The sequence below is a fragment of the Notamacropus eugenii genome, chromosome 4 (genome assembly GCF_028372415.1).
Source record: "Notamacropus eugenii isolate mMacEug1 chromosome 4, mMacEug1.pri_v2, whole genome shotgun sequence".
Lineage (NCBI taxonomy): Eukaryota > Metazoa > Chordata > Mammalia > Diprotodontia > Macropodidae > Notamacropus > Notamacropus eugenii.
In genome coordinates this window covers 245,605,502-245,632,109 of record NC_092875.1, presented here as the reverse complement: position 1 = coordinate 245,632,109, position 26,608 = coordinate 245,605,502, and the positions used below count along the sequence as shown (strand labels likewise).

The window sequence follows — 26,608 nt, the reverse complement described above, 5'->3', positions numbered from 1 at the left end:
TATGAAAATCTACCTTACACTACAGTAAAGTAGGGGAGAAGGGCAGAAGTGAGGTGTGGGGGAATGATAGAAGGGAGGGCAAATGGAAGGAGGGGGTAATTAGAAGTAAACACTTTTGGGGAGGGACAAGGTCAAAAGAGAGAATAGAATAAATGGGGGGCAGGATAGGATGGAGGGAAATATAATTTGTCTTTCACAACATGACTTTTACGGAAGTCTTTTGCATAACTACACATGTATAACATATTGACCTGCTTGTCTTCTCAGTGGGGATGGGTAGGGAGGGAGCTGGAACTCAAAAGTTTTAAAAATGAATGTTAAAAATTGTTTTTACATGCTGGGAAATAAAAAATACAGGTAATGGGGTATAGAAATCTATCTTGTCCTATAAGAAAATAGAGGAGATGGAGATAAGGGAAGGGAGAAGGACAGATTGGGGAAAGTGGTAATCAGAATGCATGGTGTCTTGGGGTAGGGGTAGGTGAGAGATGGGGAGAAAATTTGGAACTCAAAATCTTGTGAAAATGAATGCTGAAAACTAAAAAATAAATTAATAAATTAAAAAAAAAAAGAACTGGCAGGGAACTGACCCCCTCATTTTATGGATGAGGAAACAGAAATCGAAGAAGTAATATGATTTGCCTGAGGTCATGAAGACTATAAGAGAAGTAGAGACAGGATTAGAACTCAGACCACCTGACTTTAATCCAGCAAGCTTTCCACTACATTACTAATCAGTATCAGATACCACCCTGACCCTGCAGGTCTTCTATTTTTGAGGTTAAACACCCCTCAGGTACTTCAGCCAATCCTTATATAATCCTTATATAATAATATAATCCTTAGTTCTGGAAACCAACCCTCTTTTGACCTACTATCACAGTATCCTGAAGTGTTCAAAAAGTGCACATAAGTAGAAAAACAGTTGTTTAAGATGAATCATAGCTTTAAATGTATAGAGCACCCTTGTGAACTGCTAGCAAACAAAAGAAGCAGATAAAGGAGCCTTAATAATAAATCTAGACACTTTAAGATGTAATTTCACAACAAAAGCTGGAAATCCAAATCTTCCCATATAAACAATACAAAAGAAATTTAAGTGATTATGATTCCCTGCCACCCCCAAGACTTAACTATAACAAAATCTTAATAGTTTCAAGGGGGCCTCAAAAACAACAATCAATTAGCTTTGGGAATTCAAAAGGAAATATAAGTTTGATGAATATTTTGAAGGTTCAAGAAAATCATAATATCATACATTAGAGCTGGAAGGGATCCCAGGGGCCATAATTGTCCAACTCCCTCATTTTACAGATGAGAAAACTGAGAACAAGGGAAATTAAGTGGCTTGTCTAATGTCACACAGATGTAATACTGGTATAATCAAGCTCTGAACTTAAGTTCTCTGACTTTAGAGTCAATACTGTTTCCAGGATGAAGCTGCCAACTATCAGAGGGAAAAACAGCTAACAGGCAAAATCTGCTTAGCTAATTGATTATTTTACCATTAGTATTTCAGAGACTAGTTGTAACTTGTAACAAACTTTTCTAATTAATATGAATATAAGAATAAATTCAGACTTCACGATCATGAATTAACCCTATGATTACTAAAATTTTATGGACTTTCTTTTACAAAGCTAGTTGACAAAGGATAGAACAGAAATAGTATTTTATTTTGAGGGACTGTTACTGAAATAATTTAGTAATAAATGTACCTCCAAAACTTTATACAAATTATACATGGGAAATAACTTACTGTGTTTTTAGATGGTTCCCAGGCTGTATCTACTTTTCCCACATCCTGCATATCTTGGAGCTGGCGGAGTTGTGACAAAGTATGATGTCTCAGAGCTTCATGCAATGGAGTATCCCCATCTTTATCCTGAATATCCAGTTTAGCACCTGCACGAACCAAAAGCTAAAAGGCAGAAAAAATCTTATTTAGGCAACACAAACTACTAAAGCTTGAAACAGAATCAAGGACATGTAAAAACTCTCATTAAGTGACAGACCAAAGCATCAGCACTAAGTTATACATTTTTTATTTACTCTTACAACTATTACTTTTTGTATTTCTGGGTTCTCAAATAATGAGCGACAATATCTGATGATTCAAGTCAGTATGTTAACCATATTCACTTAATTCACTAACTACAAGGACACATTAACAGTGTAATTCACAGGTTTTATTATTTTCATTTTGAAAGGGGTAATCAATGTATGTCAACCATTTCCATTAGAAGAGTAAACAATTTTTAGTTTCATTTGTTACAAGTGCTTGTTATTGATCCAATTTCTCCCTAGTCAATTTCCTTTCCAACAGGTTAAAATATACACAAAGCATAATAGCAATGTTCTGCTGCTCCATTAATTCCTGGCATGAAGCTATTTTCTCCAAAATGTAGTCACTCTCACTGAATAAAAATTCTAAAACCTGTAACAATGTATATATGACATAATATTACAAAGCACCATGATAGCAAATTGTATATGTATTCTGAAAATTATAGCAGATGTCAATTTTATACAATTCAACAGATAAGCAAGCTATTATATGCATCCTATAGAGAATTATATGCTTATATTTAGGATTTTGACAGACAGGGTTCGGTGAAATCTACTTTTTCTTAATGCTTTTTTTCCCTAAAGTATCCCAATTGTGCTTTCTGAAACACACATAGAATAGTAGACATGAGATTTCAGGTATACAGAGGAAATTATCAAAGGTACCTTCCTGCAATTAGAATTGGCCTTTACAGAGATAAGGGAAGGCCTAACCAAATCACTGGAGAAAGTTGTTTCAGTTGCACAATGACGCCAAATTACAAAGTGTTTAGAAAAAGTGGAAATGGAAGCATTAAGTATAGAAAGACTTTTCCAGAGCTTGACCAAGAAAGGGAGAAAAGATATTAGATGATAGGTACTAGGGACATTAAGATCTAGCAAGACAAATGAATCAACTGTAAAAAGGCTATGACAGGCAGAAGCACTTTTTCACACTTCTAATCAGAACACTGGGGGTCTATTTAGTCTGTGCTTCTCACTATTTGGTGTACTTTTTCCTGTGCTAGAGTGAACAAACTCTTGCTTCTTGCTTCCCATTGTGATCAAGAGTCACTTTCTGAAGTGAAAATTTCTCTACTATAACTTTTCCCCCACATTGTTCTTATTCATTTCATCCCTAACCTTTGCTACCTTTAAAATGACACAAATGTCTGGTAATTATTTTTCTCTGATATCTAGTACCCTAATTCTATACTATTAAACTCCTCCTTCATCCTTTTACAACAGTTCCAACTCAGAGAAACCTGACGTTCTCTCCAAGACAAATAAAACTGGGATTCTTTCTCCTCCCCTTGGCTCCTTCCATAACTAGCAACACACAAGGTCAGGGAATATAGTTTCCTCATGGGTTCCCACTGCCATAATCCTTTAGCAAGCTCTATTTGAACTTCACCCCACTTATTTGCATTGCCCTGTCCATGTTCTTAACAATGACCCTAGAGATAACACATTATGTTGGTGCTGGAACTTAAGGACCACCAGGCTTCCATTGGATTTGCACCTCTATGTCCCGTGTCCACTCCCTCTCTCATTAGAACGTAAGCTCCTTGAGAGCAGAGATTGTCTTTCTATTTGTATTCCCAGTGATTACTACAGTGTTTTGCATGTAGTAAGTGATTAATCATTTTTCTTATTTATCTCACTTTACTGGGAAAATCAGAGCCATGGGGATTTGTTTTGCTTGACTTTACTTGTTAGAGGAAGAAAAAAATCCACTCCAAAATGGAATGAGCTGCCTGAGGTAACATGGCTCCTCTTTTCTGGACGTCTTCAAGCAAAATTTGAATAACCATATGTTAGGGATACTGGAAAGGTGATTTCTATCTGACTATAGTTTAACTCAATGATCTGTGTAGTCCTCTCCAATTTTAAGATTCTGTGAAGATGTAGGTAACCCTTGTTTTATGCATCTGGATCATTCCTGAACCATCAAGTGGAATCACATTTCTGTGCATATAATATTTTAAATAAATCATATTCTAGTTTCACTGGGGGAGCTAGGTGTTTTAAAGATTCCCAGGGTGAATCTTTCTGTTAAATTTTTTTTTAAAATAAATAACTGTCTGAAAAAAAAAAGAATATGCTTGTTTGTAACAGGGGTTTTGTTTTTCTTGCTTTTTCAATGTGGGGTGGGAATGGGAGGGAAAGAATATAGTTATGAAAATAAAATAAAATTTTATGACCAAAAAACACCCCTCACTTGACCCTGGAATTCCTTCAAACTATTATTCTCCATTTCATCTCTATTTCAGTGCTAAACTCTTAGAAAGAATCGCCTACACTTGTTGCCTAGACTTTCATACACTATCTATTCATTTTTCCACCCAATCAGACTTTTCCTTCCCAACCTCCACCCTCTCAAATACTACACTATTAAAACTTCTCTCAAAGGTTGTCAGTCTATCTCTTAATTGCTATATCCAATGACCTTTTCTTTGTTCCCACCCTTCTTGACCTTTCTGTATATTTCAAGCATCGCTGATAACCTCTTCCCCTATGGATACCTTAGCTTCAGTGAAACTCCTTTTCCAGTAACCTTTGATGACTCATAATTTACCTCCTGCCCTTTGTGGTTCCCCTTGGCCAAGGTTTCATTACAGATCATCTTTTCTTCTCTGTCTCCCCCATTCTACGGTTCAATTATCCCCTCTACAGAGAAGGGCCTAGGGTAGTGTAACAGAAAGCAGAGCGTACACTAATAAAACCGTGGGTTCAAACTCCATCTCTAAAACTTACTGTATAAGTTCTAAGGGGTATCATCATCCCTCTCTCCTCCACTCAAAGATCAAGTGAGGTAGCAGATATTAAGAACCTCGCAATCATAACAAAACATGTTCGGTATTATCATTATTATTGATATTAAAATTTCCAGATTTATATATTCAATCCCTAATCTCTCACCCAATCTCTAACTGGTGCTTAATAAATGTTTGTTCCCTTCCCTTCCTCCCATCACCCACAACAGCACTTCAAAATCAAAATGTTTAAAATGGAAATAATCATCTTTTCCCCTAAATTCACCTCCTCTTTCCAACTTCCCCGATCTGTTGAGGGTACCACTATTGTTACAGGCATCCAGGTTTAAAACTTCTGAGTCATCCTTGCCTCTTCTCTCTCCCCTCTCCCTCACCCTTTCACCCCTTTGCTCGCCAAGTCACATCACTTCTGCTTTCACAATCTCTTTCACAGTCATATTCTTCTACCCACTCTTGTATAGGTACTATCTTACCACCTCATGCCTAGACTACTTTTAACATCTTCCTAACTGGCTTCCCAGTCCTCACTCTCTCCCTTTCTGCAACATACTTTCACACAATTGCTGAAATAATCTTTTCCTAAAGCACGGGTCTATCTTGCTCTCCTAGTCAGAAGTGTTCCACATTTCTTCTAGGTTAAATTTAAAACCTTTATTTAAACTTAGAATTTAAGACTGGCCAAACTTACCTAACATTTATCTCTGGTCTACTTTTCTAGGCTTACATCACATATATTTCCTTTCAAGCCCTCTAAATTTTAGCTAAAGTGGACTTTTCCCTCTCCTCCCTGCCCCCATTCACTCCTATGTCTATGAATACAAAACAAACATCAACCATGAATATAATTCTGTTCTCATCTCTGCTTTTCAGAAGCCTTATTTTCCATCAAGCTTTTGCACAAGTAGCCTTCTTCACTGTAGCTTTTCCTGATCCTCAAAGCTAGAAGTGTTCTCTCCCTCAGATATTCTTACAACAATGGATCTGGCTCTAATTTTTGTTAACCCTGAGATGCACTCCCTCTTCCCCACCTTTTACGGTTCTCATGCACCTTGAAATCTCAGCTCAGAAAATATTCCCTGAATGCCCCAGTTGGAATTATTCCCACCTGCCTCAAATACTCCTGGAACACTTATGCTACATCTCTTCTTTGTCTCCATCATATCCTTTTTTCTATTATATTTATAGATGTACATCTCACTTGATAGAAACTACTTAAGGACTATGATTATTGTCATTTTTATTTTCACATCTCCAGTTCCTAAAGCAATGTGTGCACATTTATTAGGTATGTGATAACTTTCTTAGGGAAAAAGGAAAAAAAAGTACTTGTTAAAAACAAGCAACCTAAAATACTTATTGAGGTGAATATTTTAGGAGATAATCTGCTTAATCACTTCATTACTAGAGTAACCAAATCACTGCAAAACAAATCTTTCAGCATTTTAATATTTGTAATAGTATATGTGTAAGATCAAAGATGGAGATTATGATCAAATCTCCATTATAATCTGCCAAAATCCAATTTTTTGTAATAGTATATGTGTAAGATCAAAGATGGAGATTATGATCAAATCTCCATTATAATCTGCCAAAATCCAATTTTAAATTACTTTTTATCCTAAACTGGAATTGCCCTGGTTTGCTACATTTCCCCAACTGCCAGGATATCAAGTGTTTGTTCATTAAGGTGATTTCTAGGTGCTTTTGTGGCTTCCTCATTGTGTATATTCATCACACTCTCCTCTGCTCACCTTTGCACTAACATCTCTGATGATTCAAGTTTAAGATGATTTAATTTTGAAGATCTTATTGAATTCTTTATAAAATTTCATTATCTCTTCAGCCTCTGAAAAAGATGTTGGCATGTAAGTACTATTACTTTCATGGTTATAGTTTTAAAATGCTCATTATGAGCACTGACAAATAAGATAACCAACTGTTCTATGAAATATCTCTTCCTGCCTTAGGGCACACAATAAAACTGATTCCACCACCTTTTTTATTAGCTTCTTCTGGGAAGGTATGAACCATCCTTCAATTTAAATGCAACTTCCACTTGTCTTCTAATATCAAACATGGCAAGAATATTGACATCGATAAAGTCTGACTTCTCTAGTACTGTGTTCACCCAATGGTCACTGGACAAGGATCTCACATCTGGAACAGCAAGATCTAAGTTAACATTTCTTTTAATTAGACTCTCTACAAATTACATGATTAATTGCTCTCTGTCCTGTTTTCCACTACTTGAACACCACTTTTGCACAGTAGAACTAAAACTTTTAGTAAAACTAAAAGCCATTTTAGTTTTTTTTTTCCTTTGCTTCCTGGATTGCCATTACCAAATAACTTATCACCTAATGGCCAATCTCCTGGAGATGAGCCTCTCTGAATTTAGTTAGAATGGCCGCTGCAGACATTCATTTATTGCCTGGACCTAATAGTATTTGACATACATTGGCAGAGCTTCCAATAACCCAGGGCTCCCTCTACACCACTGTGAGAAATCAGAGTAGGTTCTCATGGAATGAAAAACAAAAAAGTTCAGAGACAGACCGCAATGAAGACCTTTTGCTGATCCCCCATAAGTTAGTCCCTCTGACACTAAGATTACCCTGTATTTTATATTTTACATACACATCCTCTGAAAGAATATATGCTCTTGTTTGCAGGTACTGTTTCATTTTCTCTCTCTCTATCCTCAGGACCTAGGCACAACTTCCAGCACATGAAATAATAATAAACTCTTATCGATTAATTGATCCTTAACCATTTAAGGGTTAAATTGGAAAGACCATAAAAGATAGAAAAATGACGTTAAGATTACTACACCAAAATATAGCCTCTATTGAAGACAATAAAAGCAACAGATTTAAACTCTAACATCAGTTCCCAAGGTGCTATATGAGGAAGTAGAATTGACATTAAAGAAAACAAAGAAAGGAAGAAGTGGCTAGACAGAGCATAAATAAAGTCTACACTAGAAAGCAATACAATTTTGAGTGCATTAGGGAGAGTAATTTGAGAAAGATTAAATTAACCATAAGAATCTGAGAGATTAAATTAATCTTGAAAATTTCAAGATAACTGAGGGAAAAATAACACTTGGATTCATTTTATTGCTACTGAAAAAAGATGATCTGCTCCAATGCATATAAGTAATCAAAGGATATGAGCAAGTACTATTCAAAAACCATATGAAAGAATATTCATAATAAGAAAAATAAAAGTTAAAATAGTAACAATTAACACTTAAATAGTACTTGACAATTTCACTATTACCATTAATATGCTATTACTACGAGAAAGATTAAGTGACTTGTCCAGGATCATACAGTTTATAAGTGACTAAGACAGGATGCAAACTCAAACCTGCATGCATTTTGCACCCAAAATATTAGCAAAGATGACCCCAAAAGGAAAAATGACATTTGTCAGCAACAACTGTGAGAAGACAAGCCCACTGATGGTAGAGCTATGAAGTATTCCAACTATTCCTGAAAACAATTTTGCAGTTATACTCAAAAAGTGAATAAACTGTATATCCTTTAACATGGTAGTAAAACTTTTAAGCACATACCTTAAAGAGGTCAAAGAAAAAAGGGAAAGGGTCCACATGTACAAAATATGTCTGTGAACACTGCACTTTGTAGCAAAGAACTAGAAACAAAGTAGGTACACCCCTCAATTGAGGAATAGCTAAATAAACTGTGATATATGAAAGAAGGGGCAGCCAAGTGGTGCAGTGGATAAAATGCCCAGTCTGGAGTCAGGATGACTCATCTTCCTGAGTTCAAATCTGGCCTCAGACGCTAGCTGTGTGACCCTGAACAATTCATTTAACTCTGTTTGCTCCAGTTTTCTCATCTGTAAAATGAGCTGGAAAAGGAAATGGTAAACCACTCCAGTATCTTTGTCAAGAAAACCCTAAATGGGGACAACAAAGAATTGGACACAACTGAAAAATGACTGAACAGCAACAAAAATATGAACATAATGCAAAATGACTGTCACATAAGAAATGATGTATAGAATGAGACAATCATTTTTCAGAGATGGCCAAACTGATGGTCTGACTGCCTGGATATAATTATTTACTATGAGGAAGAGGGGGAGGTGCTGGATGTTCAAAATAGAATCTCCCCAAAAATCTATCCTTTCTCCTAAATTCCCTATTTCTGCTGTAGCTCACCTGGGTTGGCAAGCTTTGAGTCACCCATGCCTCTTCCCTCTCTCCTCCCACCCAATCAGTTGTCAAGTCTTGTTGAATCTATCTCAGCATCTCCTCTCACATAATTCTATTGATTACAGAGTTACAGAGTCTCTTCATCAGTTAAGGCCCTCATTACCTCTCAATGGACTATTGCAACAGTTTTATGTCTACTACTTCTACTTTCAATTGCTCCCCTCTACAATCTATTCTTCACAGTGCTGCTAAACTGATATTCCTAAAGCATTGTCTGATCATATCACAACTTCACTCAAAACATTATCTGTGTCTCCCAACTCTCAGAAAATGCAAAATAATCATTATGACATTTAGAGTCTCACTCAGGAACCAGGAGAACATTGTACACAGTAACAGCAATATTGTATTGTGATCTATTATGAATAACTTAACTTTTTTCAGCAATAAAATGATCTAAGACAATTCTGTAGGACTTATGATAAAAGGTACTGTACATCTCCAGAGCCTGAATGCAGATCAAAGATACTTTTTACTTTATTTTACTTGGTTTTTTTGTCTGCTTTCTTTCACAGAATGACTTACATCCAAATGTGTGTTGCATGACTACACATGTATAACCTATGTCAAATTGCCTGCCTTCTCAATAGGGACAGAGAGAATTGGGAACTCAAAATTTGGAGAAAAAAATGTTAAAACTGTTTTTACATGTAATTGGTAAAAATAAAATTTTAAATTAAGTTAAAGTCCTGCTTAGTTTGGCTGTCATTCCTTTATAATTTTGTTTAATTTCTTATTACCCCCCCCCCCCCCCCCCGCCTTACATTCTCCATTTCGCCAAACTGGTTTATCAGTTGCTCCTTAGTATACAGAACATGACATTTCTCACCCCTGTACTGTTGCAAGGCAGTCTCCCCATGTTTAGAATGGACTCACTTTTTACTTCCATATTTCAGAATCTTTAGTTTGATTCAAGACAGGGATTACTGTCCACCTCTTACAGACAGCCTTTCTTATTCCATCTATTCCCTCTCTAACCCTCTTACCTCAACCCTAGCCCTCTTTCTTGAACTTGATTTTGTATTACTTGGTTGTTTTTTTGTTCAGATTTGTGATTTAAGTGACAGAGAATTCTTCGTAAAGAAACTGTCTCTTTTTTTTAACCAATGTAAATAAGCAGATGCTTTTCAATTTGAAGTCTTAAAGAGTTTCCTGAGGCACTGAGATGTTAAGAAACTTGCCCTTGAGTCACTGTATGTGAGGACGTCAGTCTTTCTGATTCCGTGGCCCAGCTCTCATTTCATTAGAACAGTTGCCTCTCCACTATTTTAGATGTATGTGGATGATGATAACAGCAGCATTTACATAGTCCTACGGAGTTTTGCCATGATTATCTCATGTGATCTTCACAACAACCTGACACAGTAGGTGCTATTATTATTGTCATTTTACAGGAGGAAAATGATACTTGTCCAGTTTCACACAGCTAGTAAGTATCTGCTGCAGGATTTAAACTCGGGTCTTCCTGGATTCAAGTCCAGTGTTCTATTCAATGTGCCATCTAGCTACCTACTCATCTGCATCCATGTGTCTAAACAGAACATAACCTGTTTCACTTGCTTCTGTATTTTCAGTACCTAGGGCAGAGTCTTAGATACAATATACACTTAATAAATATTCTATAGAATTTAATGGAATTAAAGTAGAAGGAATGGTACTGCATTTGGGAAACTGCTCAGTCCTTTTACTGACTTGAAACTTTTACCTAAAACAAAGTCCCATCTTTTGAAAACCAATATATTCTAAACTATGCTACATGACCATAAAACACTGACTATCCCAGTCTTCAAAGAATTAAAGCTGCTTGACCCACTCCAAGATCAATGGAGAGATGTACAGGAAGTTTAAATAGGCTGAAATATATTACAAATATCTAACTGTCGAAAGAGAAAATATATTTACCAGAAAACAAAGGCAGAGAGTCATGCAGCATAAGTTAAAGGGAGACTGCATGCTCCACTGGCATACATGCTATCAAATGATCCACAAGTCCCCCATCCCAGTTCCCCCCTGGCCCGCCCAACACACAGGATACACACCTTACACCCCACTGAGGGCTTAGACAACAGATGCGTGGGAGGAGAAGGGATGAACAGGTGGAGAGGCTGTGAAATGAACTGTTGGAGTGGAAGAGGTACCTACATCAATAAGACCACAGATACACTGAGGCATCCAAAAATAAATTTATTTCTATTGGGAATGTATTTTAATCTCATATTTCACATTCCAAAAATTTGTAATGCAGTTAACAAAATAATAAGCCACACAATAACTACTTCATTCAATAGGTTCCTACAGATACATACTGTCCTTCCCTATTTTCTGTTCAATTCATCCTAGGTGAATATTAACATCAATTCTCAGAATGACACCAAATATTAGCCTACCAAACTCTCAATCGACTGCTTCACAAAGTCAATAACTATAAGGCTTAAAATAAGATTTGATATGTCCAAAATACCTGTCCAATTAAAATATAAATATATACACATAAGAAATATCTTACCCTGACTATTTGAGTGTGTTGTCGTTCAACAGCAAGGTGTAGTGCTGTTTGCTGGTTCACATTTTGGATATCCAGGTTTGCATTTCCCTGAAAAAAGGGGGCATATACATTTTACAAGAATAAATTTCTGGAAAAAAGTGAAGAGAAATACTATAGCCTTAGCTAACTCATGTCTCAAATTTCACCTTTATAAAAATGTATAAACAATCAAAGCAATGGTAATCAATACAATTAATGGATGTAATCATGAGAAGATTACTTAAACCCCTTCCCCACACACACACAAAATAAATGAATAGAAATAGACCCCAGGTTTTGTACACAGACAAGACCTTAATGGTATCTTCTTATCTCTTTTCCATTTTAGTCTCCCGTTAGTATAGGGTACACACATTCAATAAATGACCATCACTAGTTATCTCTTCTCCACTCTGCACAGACACATCCTCATTAAAAAATACAGCTCACATATATACATATTTATTTCCAAAATAGGCAAAATAAAGCAATGCTGCTCTTTCTTGCAATTGACACGGTATCACGCTATGCTGGGAGAGGGATGAGAGAAATGGAAAAAGGTGAAAGGGCACACAGGCTGAAGAATTACAAGAAATTTTCAGAGGTATCCTCCTTTCCTCTTCCCTTGCTCCCCAAATTCTCTTTGATTTCCAGCTCCCCTTTAAATGTTGTCTCCCCCTAGTGGTAGAATGTAAGCTCCTTGAGCACAGGGACTATCTTGATTCTGGTTTTGGTATCACCAGTGCTTAGCATAATGCCTGGCACATAAGAAATGCTTAGTGAATACAATCTATCCTGTTGTGTTACTAAAGAAGCAAAAATGACTAGTGAAAGTTCTCCAACAAAAGAATGATGTTTAGACTTGTGACTTTGGAGAATTATTTTTGGCAACTGTTTGAAAGACAGGTGAAAGAGTGAATAAGATGGAAAAGTCTGCTTAGGAAGGCAATGTACTAATCCATTCTAGGGATTACAAAGGTTAAAAAGGCCTTTTTTTTAAACCAAACTTCGAAGTCGACAGTTACGGTGCCGTGACATGAGGAACTAGGGGAGTGGGCAAATGAACAAAGAAGATATTTAGCAAATGGTTGGACTGGATGGTGGTGGGAAGGTCAAGGAGATGGTGACTAGAGGAACAAAAAGGTTTGTGTAGAGGAGGGATAGGTTTGGGAGAAAGATAAATTTCCTTCTTCAAAAAACTTATACCTGGTTTCCATTTACTTCTTCTTTTTTTTTTTTAATGTCCATATCACCTTCTATATTTGTATCCCCAGGCACACAATAAAGAGCTTAATAAATGCTTTGTGATTCACTATATCACGAGAAGGAATCTTATTTCATTAAAAGGAATCTGGCATTCTGGTTGAAAGGTTTTTTATTCTCTTTTAAAAACATCTTTTATAGATGCTTCAAATAATAGTTTGTCTTTAAAAAATAATCAATTTTCATGAGAAATGACCAAAAATAGGGCATGGGAAGAAAAAAATTGGTTATCAATTAACATGGATGTATTATGTGCCAGGCATAGTGCTAAACCTGGGAATACAAAGACAGAAGTCTTTGCCCTCAAGAAGTATGAATACACTGTAAGTGATCTGAATTTCTGGTTGTTTTCATTACAAATAAATTTCATTGACCACCTCTAATAGTTGGAATTTCTAAGCAGAAGCTTAGAATGAGCCAAGAAAACCTAGCACATATTCACTTCTTATGTACTCTCCTTTTTAATGTGATACTGTGTTTTCTCAAGATAATCAGTTAATATAAATTTTGGACTTTAATAAGGGCCAGAATTTGAAGAAGAGCCCGGACCTAACAGTCTCTTTGTTCTCTGAGAATACCTCTTCCTATGTCAACAAGGTCAGATGGGGTTGACTTAGCATTCCTTACAAGACCCTTAACCCAAGATGCTATCTTGAATAATGGGACTTTTTCTCTATCTTAATATTTTGTGGACATATACTGTGTGTTATGGCATGTTAATGGTAAAGAAAACACAGATATCCTGGGTTGTATTTCAACTGAAACTTTGTCAACTCTGTTACCTTATTGTATTTACCACCTATGCAACTAAGAAATTCCCTTCTCATGGTCTAGTTAATCACTCATGGAGACCATAAATCTGAAGGACACAGATCACCTTGGATTGTCCTAAACAGATGTAAGCCTGGGCATTCCTGTAACAGTCAGCCAGAAGTTTTTCTGGCTCCATGATCATGTAACTGCTAGCTTTAAGGGAATAAATAATATGCATTTAGCCTGTTTGCCTTTTTTTTTTAACCAAACTTCCAGGTTGACACTAATATTAGTCTTACTCCCTCAGGTAAGTTTCCTCAAGGCAGAACCTGTCTTCCACTTATTATTGTAAATACAATGTTAAATATAAAGTAGTTATCTAGTAAATTTTTATTATCAGAAAGTCCTGAGTTCAAATACAGTCTCAGACCCTAGCTGTGTGACTTTGAGCAAGTCATTTAACTTCTGTCCATCTCATTTCCTCATCTGTAAAATGAGGATAATAACAGTACTTTGATAAGACCAACAATTTCCTGACACAAATTCTTTCAGCCCCAGCTTCTCTGATCCAGCTGTCTCTCTACCACACAGCTTCCTGGTCAAGCTGCACGTAGTCTAGGTTCTTCAGACATGGTAGGTGCCTGAGAGCACAGGAATCACTGTACTTAATGAGTTTCCAAAGAAACACAAGGGAGATATCATCCAGAGAAGCTATCTTTGCTACATATTTTTACTGGAGTAAGGCAAAGTCAACCTTGTTTGTTAAATATTTGGTGACTCTGAGAGTGTCTCATTTTATCTCAACCCCAAAAATTGAATTAACAGTGCTAGATCCAGGTCTACAACAAGCACCTACCCACCAAAGTTGCTTGAACATAAAATGAGATATTTGTTAAGTGTTAAGCAAAACTTAAAGAGCTACATAAAACTATCTTATTATTCTTAACTGATTTACCTGCTTATAATTTACATAATGAAAAGTGCTAACAGAACTGCATGATGAAAGTTTATGATGATACTGGAGCATTTATCTCACTGAACTAAGCTCACAGGTAAATTTGAACTCTGGTCTTGCTGATCCAGTGCTCTATCTGATGGGGTACAAGCCCAAGCCAAGACCTTTGTCCCTTATTCTGGGAAGGTTTTGGTCCCATTTGTCTGATGGGCCCCGAAAAGTCTGGCCTTGTGGGGCTCCTTGGATTTCTCCTATTTGATTTAGCATTCCCTTGAAGCCCATATGGCCCAGGCTGGATACTCCTTATCTCATCAAAATCCTATTGTCCAAACTATTGGCCACTACTTAGCATACTTTTGCTATTCCCTACCTTTGATCCTATTCCTGGACACTACTTAGCATTACTTCCCCTATCAAGGTCATCTTCCCTGGCCCCAGACTACTTGGCAACACCCGGATTCTTCCCTCAGTCTTTTTCTGTATTTAAGTTCCATCTCGCCTCCATGAAGGGCTCAGATTCAATCCTGCTCAGACTCTGTCTAGCTGAGATTCTAATTGGCATGCTAGTTAAATACAAGCATTACAAATGCTCAGGCTCCTTAAGAGTCAACCTAATATGGTGAATCTTTAATAAACTTTGTTTTTCTTTCTCTTTAAGAAGGCTTGTGTTGAATTCATTTAAGCAGGACCTGGTATGTTAGTATTTTGGGGTCCCCAGCACCCCAAACCTCAACATATCCACTGTACCACCTATCTGTCAATCTTATGTTGTATACCTTACCTGATGCACCAAGAGTTCAGCCACTTCTACGTGATTATTAAGTGCAGCTAGATGCAAGGCAGTGTAACCATCATCTTTCTTTTCATCCACAATCCATGGTCTTGGCAGTTTGGATAGTAACACACGCATTGCACTGAAAGTCAAATTTAAATGAAATTGTTTTTTAAATGCTTTTCTCTGGAAAAGCCTATTTTCTATCACGTATATCAAAACCATCGTAACAGCACTTTTATAATAGCAAAAAAGCTGGAAACCCAGTGAGTACTCATTGATTAGAGAATTGTTAAACAAAAGGCAAGATATAAATGTAACAAAATATAATTAAGCCATAAGAAAGAGCAAACATAAAGAATTCAAAGAAACATTACAAGACTAAAGAACACTAAAAGGAAGCTAAAAACTGTGTAATCATAATGACCAATACTAGCTGGGAGGACAGATGAGGAAATGTAACATCACCTCCCCTTCCAAAGTGAGAAGGATTACCTAAATGACTCTGAGCAAATTAATCTCATTGAGCTTTAGGTTTTCATCTGCAAATGGAAATGATATATTATTCATCCTGCCTAATTCTAGGGTAAAATGAGAAAATCAAACAAGAATGCAAATTCAAACATCCTATCTCTTAAATTTATAATACCAGGTAGTACGGTACAGTGAAAAGAGGGCTAGCCTCAGAACTAGGAAAACTTGGATTGAAGCCCTACGTTTGATACATAATGTTTGTGTGATTTTAAGTTGCTTAATCTTACAGTGCTTTAGTCAACTCTTAAGACTATAAAATGCAAAAATGTACTGATCTACATCATTAAATAAGAGTTTTCTATTCCAGGAATTCTGTATACCAATAAAATCATAAGCTCAGTTTCTATCCCTATAATTTATCTAATATGACCCCAGACTAAAATTAGACTCTAATGGCATAAAATACCAAACCCAAGTTCACATACTATTTTATCCCAAATAATGTGAAAGAATATTACCATTAAGCTACCCAAAATAAAACTAAAGGATACCTTAAAGAAAAATATCTAAGTCACTTTTGGTCACATCTATTTAAAGTTTCATATTCTTTTTTGGAGGTGAGAGGGGCTTTTCTTGACCTATCTTTCTTTAGCCTATTTCTTCAAGAAATGACATTTCTCTATTTTATATTTCTCGCACTTAGGTATAAAGGATAAAATATTTCTAAATTTTTAATAGCTGTCCAAAAATGTCAGCATTATTTTTCAAAAGCTTTCTTATTAGTGATTAAGTTTTTTCCACTTAAGACTTTCATTATTTCCCACTTTTGTCCTGAGCCCACTTCTATCTCTGTACTCTCTACTAGTGATCTCAGTTCCCTTGGATTCAATCTCTTTGAAAATGACTTAAATCTACAAAGCTATTCCTCATCTCCCTCCAGGGTACCAATCCAATATCTCCAAATGACTGCTGGATATTTCAATCTAGGTGGCTTTAAGTCAACAAACATTTACTAAGTATTTACCAGGTACTAGGAATACAAACAAAGGTAAAACAAAGTCCTTGCTCTCAAGAAACACACAGTCTTATTAACAGGTGTAATGGTAATTTAAATGGGAAGATCTTTCCCATCCATTAATGGAAGCCTAAGTCACATGAAGCCTGTAGTGGGAAGAGTTTGTTGAATGGGTGGAACAAAAAGAGGTGGAGCTGGAGCAGAGCTGAGGCCAAATTAGTGAGAGAGCAGTCAGAACTGAAGTAGGCAGGCAAGCCCAAAGCTGGCTGTGAGTGAGAGACGGACATTTTGTTTAAGGGAGTGATTTAATGGGATTTAAGGGAGTTGGTTTGTAGGAAGCCTAACAGGGAAGGCTTGGGGCTGGTGTTGGCCTCTGCATTGTTATTGTGTATAAATGTCTTTGTTATTACGATGGATTTGGCTTTCTGGTGTCTGAATAAATGTTTTGGTTCTGTTTTCTATGTAGAGAGTCTGTTGTATTTTGCTACTCAGAACTGTACCGGGAAAGGGATAATCATGGCTGGAGTAGGCACTGTGAATATCACAATGGCACTACAACAGGGAAGACAATCTACAAACAATGATCTGAAAATAAGCTATGCAAAGGATACACGATGGAGGTGATCAGAGAGGAAGACACTAAATTAAGAAAGATCAGGAAAAGGCTTCCTTTCAAAGGTGGAATTTTTAAGTAGGACTTGAAGGAAGTTCAATTACTAAACATTTTTTAAGCAAAGCACTGGGAATACAGAAAGAGGCAAAAGACTGTTCCTCAAAGAGCTTACAATCAGTCTAATGGGGGAGACATCATGTAAACAAATATATATAAAAGAAGCTATAGTAGGATAAGTAGGAAATAATTAACAGAGCGAAGGTACCAGAATTAAGAGGGGTTGGAGAAGGCTTCCAGTAGAAGGTAGGATTCAGTGGAGCCTTAAAGGAAACCAGGGAGGTCAGTTGTTGCACCTGAGGAGGGAGATTGTTACTGGCATGTTGGCCAGCCAAAGTAAACGCATAGAGCCAAGAGATGAAGTGTCTTGTTTATGAAATAGCCAAGCAGTCAGCATCACTGGACACAAGCATACATGTTGAGGAATAAAACATAAGAAGATTGGAAAGATAGGAGTGGGCCCAGGTTACAGAGGGCTTTGAAAGCCGAACAGAGTATTTTGTATTTGCTCCTGGAGGCAAAAGGGAGCCACTGGACTTTACGGAGTAGGGGGAGTGATATGATCAGGCCTATATTTTAGGAAAATAACTTTAGTGGCTGAGTGAGAGAATTTTCTGGATTAGAGTGGGGAAAAGACCTGAAGCACGTTATTGCAATAATCAAGAAGTGAGGTGCTAAGGGCCTACACTACAGCAGGGGCAGTGTGAGAGGAGAGAAGGGGGCATATATGAGATGGTACAAAGACAAAATTATCAGGCCTTGGCCACAGCTTAGATATTGGGGGGGGGGGGGGGGGTAAGAGATGGTGATCAGTCCAGGATGACTCCTCAGCTGTGAGCATGAAGGAATGGGAGAATGGTGTTGCCCTCTACAATAACAGCAAAGGTAGGAGGAGGGAGAGTTTAGGAAAAAAGGTAGAGAGTTCTGTCTTGACCAAGGAAGGCAAGAGACATGAGAAAGGAAAGAATTCCAGGTATGGGGAACACCAGTGGGGATGGAGTGTCTTATGAGAAGAAGAGTAAGGAAGGCTGTGTCACTGGATCCCAGACTACATGGAAGGGAATAAGAAGGGGAAAACTGAAAAGATCTAGGTTATAAAAGCCTTTAAAAGTCACACAGAAGAATTTATATTTGATTCTGAAAGCAATAAAAGAAGGCGGGGGCGGGGGGGGGGAGCCCTGTGGCCTCCAGGTCACATGTGGGCCTATAGGTCCTTAAAATGTGGCCCTTTGAATCCAAACTTCACAGAACAAATTCCTTTAATCAAAGGATTTGTTCTGTAAAACTCAGTCAAAAGACCACACCCAAGGGCCTAGAAGGCAACATGTGGTCTGTAGATTCCCCACCTCTGGCCTATGGGTTACCTTTAATTCTTCACTTTCCCTTACCCCACCTACCTCATATCCAATTAGTTGGCAAGTACAGTTGATTTAGCCTCTATAACATCTCTCACAAGCATCTACTTTTCTCCATTCACATAGCTACATTCTCATTCAAGCCCTCAAGATTTACTTGGATTATTTGCTAATTAGACTCTGACTCAAATTTCTCCCCTCTCTATACAGCTGCCAAAGTTGTATTTTTAAACCAACAGTCTAAAATATGTCTTTCCCTTCTTCATAATTTTCCAGTGGCTTGATGTTGCCTTTATGATAAAAGACACATTTCTCTTTCACATTTAAAACACTTTACAATCTAACTCCAGCTTATTCTCTCCTGGCTTGACCTCTGCTTGGCCATTCCTTCTGTGTCCTTTGTTGTAACATCATCCATACACTCTCTAACTAGACATTCCCCAAGGCTGTCAATCTAATGGAGGAAGACGTGTGTGTGTGTGTGTGTGTGTGTGTGTGTGTGTGTGTGTGTGTACGTACACCTACATACTTATACATACACATATATATAGTTACAAATATGTACAAAGTAGTTTGGGTGGAAGAGCACTAAAAATGGAGAGAGCAGAATAGAGTTCACACAGAAAATGATGTTTCAATTATATCTTAAAGGATGATAGGGACTATGAGGTAAAGGTAAGAAGGGAGTACATTCCAGGTATGGGGAATGCTCAATACAAGAGGGAGAAGAAAAAAGGACCTAGAAGACTGAGAAAGAATGGTCAAATGGGCTAAAGGCAAAATAGGAAAGAGTAGTATCAGAAGAACTCAGAAACCAAAGTATATCCAGAAGCAAAGTGGTCAACAATATCACTATCAACAGACAGGGTTGAGAAAAATGAGGACTGAGAAAAGCTCATCAGAGTTGCTAATTAGCAGATTCAAGACAAGGACTGAAGGCGCAATCTGCTAGAGAGGATGGAATTAAGGTACAAATCAGGGTGGCTTAACAAGAAAAGAAGTCACTTTCTCATCAGAGACTGGAAGAAAAAAGCAGAGTAGGTAGTAATGACCAGGGGTTTTGAGATGAAGAAAAGATTCAAGTAGAATGGCTTAGCACAACATCTGACGCTTAATAAATGCTGATGGAATAAACAGGTAAGGGAAATAAGGCTTATGGTGGTGAAGTAAATGAACCAAAAGCAAACAGGTCTTAAAAGTATTAGAGCTCAGACTTAAGCTCAGATCCTCTGACTCCAAATTTAATGTTTTTTACATTATAACTCTAGGAGTCAGAACTGTAGAAGAATTTAAGTTCCAAATGAAGGAGTTTGTATTTTATCTCACAAGCAAAAGGGAAATACTGAAAGTTTTTGAGCACAGAAGTAACATGGTCAAAACTGGAAGGGAGAAAAAACTAATGTACTGAGATAAGTTAGTAGATTATTACACTAGTCCAGGTGAGAGATGATAAAGAACTAAAACTAAGTGAGACCTGTATAAATATCAAGAGGAAAACCGTAATGCTATAGAGGTAGAACTGAAAAGACTTGACCCTACTTTGACGTGAAGTGTAAGCAAAAGAAATTCAAGTTACCTATAGACATATGAAGAAATGCTCCAAAATCACTAACAATTAGAGAGACATAAATTAAAACAATTTTTAGGTTCTACTTTACACCCATTAAATTGGCAAAGTTGACAAAAAAGGGAAAATTACTTTATGTATGAGGGACTTCAGAAAAACAGGAACATTGATGCACTGTTGGTCAATTGGTATACCTATTATGGAAAGCAATATGGAGCTATTCCCCAAATGCTACTAAACTGTTCAAACCCTTTGACCCAGCAATACCACTACTAAGCCTGTATACCAAAGAAAAGGAAAAGAAAAAGTACTCATACATACAAAAATCAATATAATGATTAAGCATGAATATAGAGACTAGATGAAGAATGTTACCTACCTCGACAGAGAGATGATGGACTAATATGCAAAATAAACATATAGTTCAGATATGGCTAATGTGGGAATTTGTTTTAATTGATTATGCTTATGTGTTAAAAGGGTTTTAGATTTTGTTGGGGAAAGTAATAGTCATGGTGGAAGGGAGGAAAAATAAATGCTTGATAACTGAAAAAAGTAATCTTAAATGTAAAAAGTAGAGGCAGGGGAAAAGACAACTCTTAAGTTTATCATTTAAAGGGACTAAATATATAGTATAGCATGAAGGTATCAAGGTCAAGAGAACAGTGTTTTTTAGAATGACAGAAACATGAGTATGTTTGTAGGCAGTAGGAAAGAAGCCAGTAGTGAAGGAGAGATTAAGACAGGTGGGAGGCAGGGGGTGGGGCATAAGAGGTAGGGGGTGAGTATTTCAAATGCTGACTCGGGATGTACAACTTATTCGATGAAAATATTAAATTTGTTTTCTTTTCCTTGAATGCTATGACTCAGAATAATTGCACATTCATAGAACAAAAACTTTTTTTTTAAAGCAAAACTGGAATGTCAGAAAAGCATGTTTAGAAAAATTTCAAGGGAGAAAATTTTGAGGGGAAAACAGGGAAAGTGTATACTATTATCATTACTACTACTACTAGTGGTGCTAGTAATGACAATAACCCAAATGATATACCATTTTATCATTTATGAAGTGGTTTTCCTCATAGCAACTTTGTAAGGTAGATTATGAAAGCATTAATATCCCCTATTTCTCAGATGAGGACATAGAGGTTAATTATCTTGCCATGGATCATATAGCTAGCCTATACTGAAGGAGGAAACAAACTGAGAATATTTTGAATTTAAGACTAATGCTATTGCTGTAACACAATGTTCTAGCGTTCTCTAAAGTAACATACTATAGGAACACTTGACACCATTAAATACACTGGTATTTTTCCCAAAAATTCAGTTTCTTCTCTCATCCTAATTATCTACCCCAAAGAAGCTTTAATCATGACAATCACTAAGAATCTGATCAATGTTTCATCATTACATAAGATAATGTTGAAATAAGCAGACCAGTGTCAATTCCTCTCTCCTGTTCAAACATTTTTTAAACACCTATGTAAACATGGCTAATATGGAAATGTTTTACATGACTTCATATGTATAATGGGTATCATTTCTTGCCTTCTCAATGAATGGGGACAGGCTGGAGAAAGGGAAAGAATTTAGAACTAAAAATAAATTTTTTAAAAAATATATATGGATAATGATTGAAAAAAACAAACCTCAAACATGTACAAGGTACTCTACAAGGTGATGATATTTTAAGTGCTGGTAGATTTCTCTCCCCAAGTTCCTCTAAAAAGGTTTACATTCTACCAAGAGCATGCAACATGTAAATATTGAAATATAAAGCATATTCAAAGCAATCTGGTTTTCAACTGCTGTATGAAAGAGAGCACAACAGTAGGAAAATAACTGGTTTTCAAGACCAAAGACCTCGGTTTACTAAATTCTGGCTCTGTTACTTACTATCTGTGGGATCATGGACAAGCAACAATCTTTCTGGGATACAACCTCACCTGTAAAAGGGAAAGATGGAGCACTCAACTGAGACTTGTAATGTCCCTTCCAAATCGAAATTTATGACTCCATTTGAGAAGTTTACACTCTCCTTCCAAGGGGATAGGGCAAATCTTTTACTAATTCGGATGAATATCACTAGACGAATATCAAAATGCCTGAACTACAATTTTTAACATCTTTTTTATTACTTGGAAATTTTGGAAAGCAGATTAAGTTTGTTTTGGGCATTCTCGCTCTTAGTTCAGTTTTACTATATATGCATTCTCTCCACAGAAAACACACCCAATTTTAACAGAGGTCTTTTGTAGATAATATTTGACAGTAACATAATGACTAATAACAAAAACTGGAGGCACTGTCTCATATTTAGTCTATGAAAGACAAAGTCGAAGAAGAAGACAATGTGGAGAGCAATCTGGAACTATGCCCAAAGGTCTATAAAATTGTGCATACCCGTTGACCCAGTAATACCACTTCTAGGTCTGTATACCAAAGATCTCATAAAAATGGGAAAAGGTCCCACATATACAAAAATATTCATAGCAGCTCTTTATGTGGTGGCCAAGAATTAGAAATTGAGGGATGCCCATCAATTGGGGAATGGTTGAACAAGTTGTGGTAAATAAGTGTAATGGAATATTATTGTTCTATAGTAAATAATGAGCAGGCAGACTTCAGAAAAACCTGAAAAGACTTACATGAACTGATGCTGAGTGAAATGAGCAGAACCAGGAGAACACTGTACACAATAAAACACAATGTGTGATAACTGACTTTGATAGACTTGGCTCTTCTCAGCAATGCAAGGATCTGAGACAACTCCAAAAGACTCACAAAGAAAAATGCTGTCCACACCAGAGAAAGAACTCTGGAGTCTGAATACTGATGAAGCATACTATTTGCTCTCCTTTTCTTTTGTTATAGTGTTTCTTCTTTCTCATGGCTCTTCCCATGAGTTCTAATTCTTCTTTACATCATGACTAATGTGAAAATATGTTTAATATGAATGTAAAAAAAAAGGAGACCATGAAGGAAAAAGAGAAATTATGGAGTAGGCTGGCCTTGGAGCAACCCTTCAAATCATCAAAAGAAGATAATAATCTCTGTCCAAGTGTAGCAACTAACCTCCAAGAAAATGATTCCAAATGTAATACTTACTAACTTATTTTTAACCAACAGATAATACTCACTTATAATCGGAAGCATCCATTTGGAAGGTGGGCTTTTAAAATAATTTTTAAACATTAGTTTACTTTGGTAGGTTAACCATGCTCCAATGTTTAAGCTACCTTAATTTGCTTATTAAATTCTACCTTGTTACTGTCTATAAAGAAATATGCTATTGTCAGTTAAAATACCATGAATTCCTAAATTGGCAAGTACAAATTAATGCCACATTATACAAGTCACAAAAAACAAGAGAGGTCCAAATCAAATGAAGCCCACAAAAGAGCCAGGAAAATAAGGAAGCTCACTGAATAAGGTCTGCCTAGCTCTAACACGAGCAGTGTGGACAAATCACTTAAGTTCTTTGAACCTGTTTTCTCATGTGAAAAGCAAGGATACTACCACTTTCCCTGCCTCCTTCTCAGGTGAGTCATGAGGATCAAATGAGAACATACATAATATAAATGCATCCTGTAAACTGTAAGGCACTATGTAAGTGTAAAATTATTAGGTAAAGATGTTCTTACAAATGAAACGTACTTCTTTCAAATTTCTGCCTATCAAAATAAGTCATTCTTTCACATCCAAATAAACAATTACCTTCTCAGTCCCAAAGTCAAAGGTTCTCTCTCTTTCTTTTGCTTCAACGTTCTACAAAATGAACTTTTCTATTTCCTCTCCTATTAGACACTGTCTTATTTATCTTTGAACCCTCCCCCATCCCCCACATTAGCCTAATTACATAGTAAGCACTCCATAAATGCTTTTCTGCATTTTACAAAGACACGCTCTTGCTGAAGACAACTGAAATCAGTTCTTAATTAAATAGAGCAAAGGGAATGAACGAGTTATTTGTCTCTAACTTTATCTAGGCTGAAAATTGCTAGCCCCGTATTAACTATTTAATAGGTATGTGATTTTGTTCCCAAAGAGAAATTGCTAAACGGCAGCAACATGGCTCACTAGAGAATCAGCATAATCTTACTGTACTACTTACCTTTCATTATGGTAACCTCAAGTTCCTGTTGCCAGAATCTAATGATGGTAGATCATAGAACTGCCACTACTTCCCCCTACAACCACTCTAATGATTCAGCTTTTTTTTTCTGTCCCAGAACTCATTTTTACATCCTATGCTGAAGGTGATCCTTTTCAACTCCATGAAAGAAAGCAGTATTCATACTTCATAAATATAAAATTTCTGAAGTCTGCCCATACTGCCTCCTCTATAAAATAGATGGAGGAATAAGACAGATGATGTAACTATCCACTAAGATTTCCACTCCCTGGTGGGAACAACTTACCAGGAAAACTAAGCATCTTAGCCAAGTACTACCGCCTCCAGCAGCACCACTAGTGTAGGCACAAGGGAAGCAGTTATCTACTTCTTTCTACATGGTCACTGTTACTCTTTCCACCTTCTAATTTATCAACAATATTCACTAAGTGCCTATCATCTACAGATATTGCACTAGGAGACATACAGGTAGAAAGAACAGATTTTATATATGATCTACAAACAAGGCATTTTAACAGTCTGGAAATTCTGAACCCCCTGAACCCTGAAAATTTTTTATTAATTTAAACTGTATGTGTAGTTTGTCCAATTTATTATATGAACAAATATACAATCAGACAGCAGAAGCTGCAAGGAGGTAATGTGGTATTATGGAAATCCTCAAAGTATCCCAAATTGAGCCTCCAACAATATAAATCGAATTTTAGTCCTGGCTCTGCTATGAAATAGTCATTTGACCTCTGGATTCATCTGTAAAATGAGGGGATTAAAGTAGATGACCTCTAAAGTCCCTTGCAATTTGCACTAAACCTACAAAGGCAAAGTCTCAAGGGCAAATTTAACCTATACTAGAATGAGCCTAGAAGAGTGACTGCTATTTTTCTGGGTTCTTCTCTTGAATAATATTTCAGAGAAAAGCTACTACTGATAAAGGAAACATATAGCTGATTTTCGAGGTTTGTAGTTTGGTGTTTTTTTTTAATATGTTGAAATAATTTTTTCCCCACTCGCTTAGTCAATGTAATATTAGCATTCTGCCTTCTCCTGGGAGAGAGGGAGAGAGGGAGAGAGAGGGAGAGGGAGAGAGAGAGAGAGAGAGAGAGAGAGAGAGAGAGAGAGAGAGACGATAAAAAAAATTCTGTATATGCTGCCAACATTTAGTATGTAAACACTGCTCTCAAGACTTATTTTCTATGCCATAAAGTTGTGGGTTATTTGGTCTCTGTGGTAAAAGAAGCTGTAATGTTAATAAATGTTTTGTTTTGTTTTTTTAAATTTAAAAGGGTCCTGAAAATACTTCAAACTCTTTCAGAAGGAAACAACTATTTTACATTTAAATATAACAGAGTATTTATTCGTATTAAAATATATTCTGCATATATTTTGATACTTCATTTCAATGTAAATGTACACTTAATAAACTTCTATGAAAAAGCATTACCTGAGATTTTTTTCCAAAAAAAAAAACAACTCACCACAGAATAAAAGCTATTTGTGAATTATAATTCTCTGTTTTTTAATTAAGGTTAATTTCATTAGCTTCTGAAAATTTTGAACAGACCACTTTTTTCCTTAACTTCTTCCTTCCCTCCTCCACTACACAAATTATTTGACTATCTTATCTATCATCTCTTCAAATATAATAGGATCAAACTATATTTATTAATTAAAAAATACATGCAGGAACAGTTAACTACAACTACTCAGACCTACAGCTTTCACTACTCTGACACTTGTCACTACCAAAAAAAGTCAGAATGTAAAACATGTTGTGACAGTAAAGGAGTATTTCTTGTTCCATATATGTCTAAAGACTTGCTACTCTAGTCAAGGTGATGTGTTTCTTTTCTCTTTGCCTCTTTGCTCTGCAGTGCTTCTAAGTATAGTGACAGGCTTTACTAGTAACAGCGCAAGCTCAGTGAAAATCTGGGAAATATAAGTGGAAACATGAGAGACCGCTTTATTTGGCAGTGCTAAAAAAAAAAAATTGCAGGACAAATGGCAAAGCAGTGTGTTGGGATTGCAGGATGAACAATCAATAGGCAGAAAGCAA

The 26,608-nt window shown here is 36.5% G+C and overlaps 1 protein-coding gene across 1 annotated transcript in view; it reads right to left on the bottom strand.

Annotated features, from left to right (window-relative positions):
• The window catches only part of MIB1 (MIB E3 ubiquitin protein ligase 1), a 139,902-nt gene that overhangs the window by 27,342 nt on the left and 85,952 nt on the right, over positions 1 to 26,608 (bottom strand). The window contains exons 13-15 of the mRNA XM_072604373.1: positions 15,346 to 15,478; positions 11,576 to 11,662; positions 1,760 to 1,921 (exon numbers count right to left, since the gene is read on the bottom strand). Coding sequence (XP_072460474.1) covers positions 1,760 to 1,921; positions 11,576 to 11,662; positions 15,346 to 15,478 — 382 coding nt within the window. The remainder of the gene's footprint in view (positions 1 to 1,759; positions 1,922 to 11,575; positions 11,663 to 15,345; positions 15,479 to 26,608) is intronic.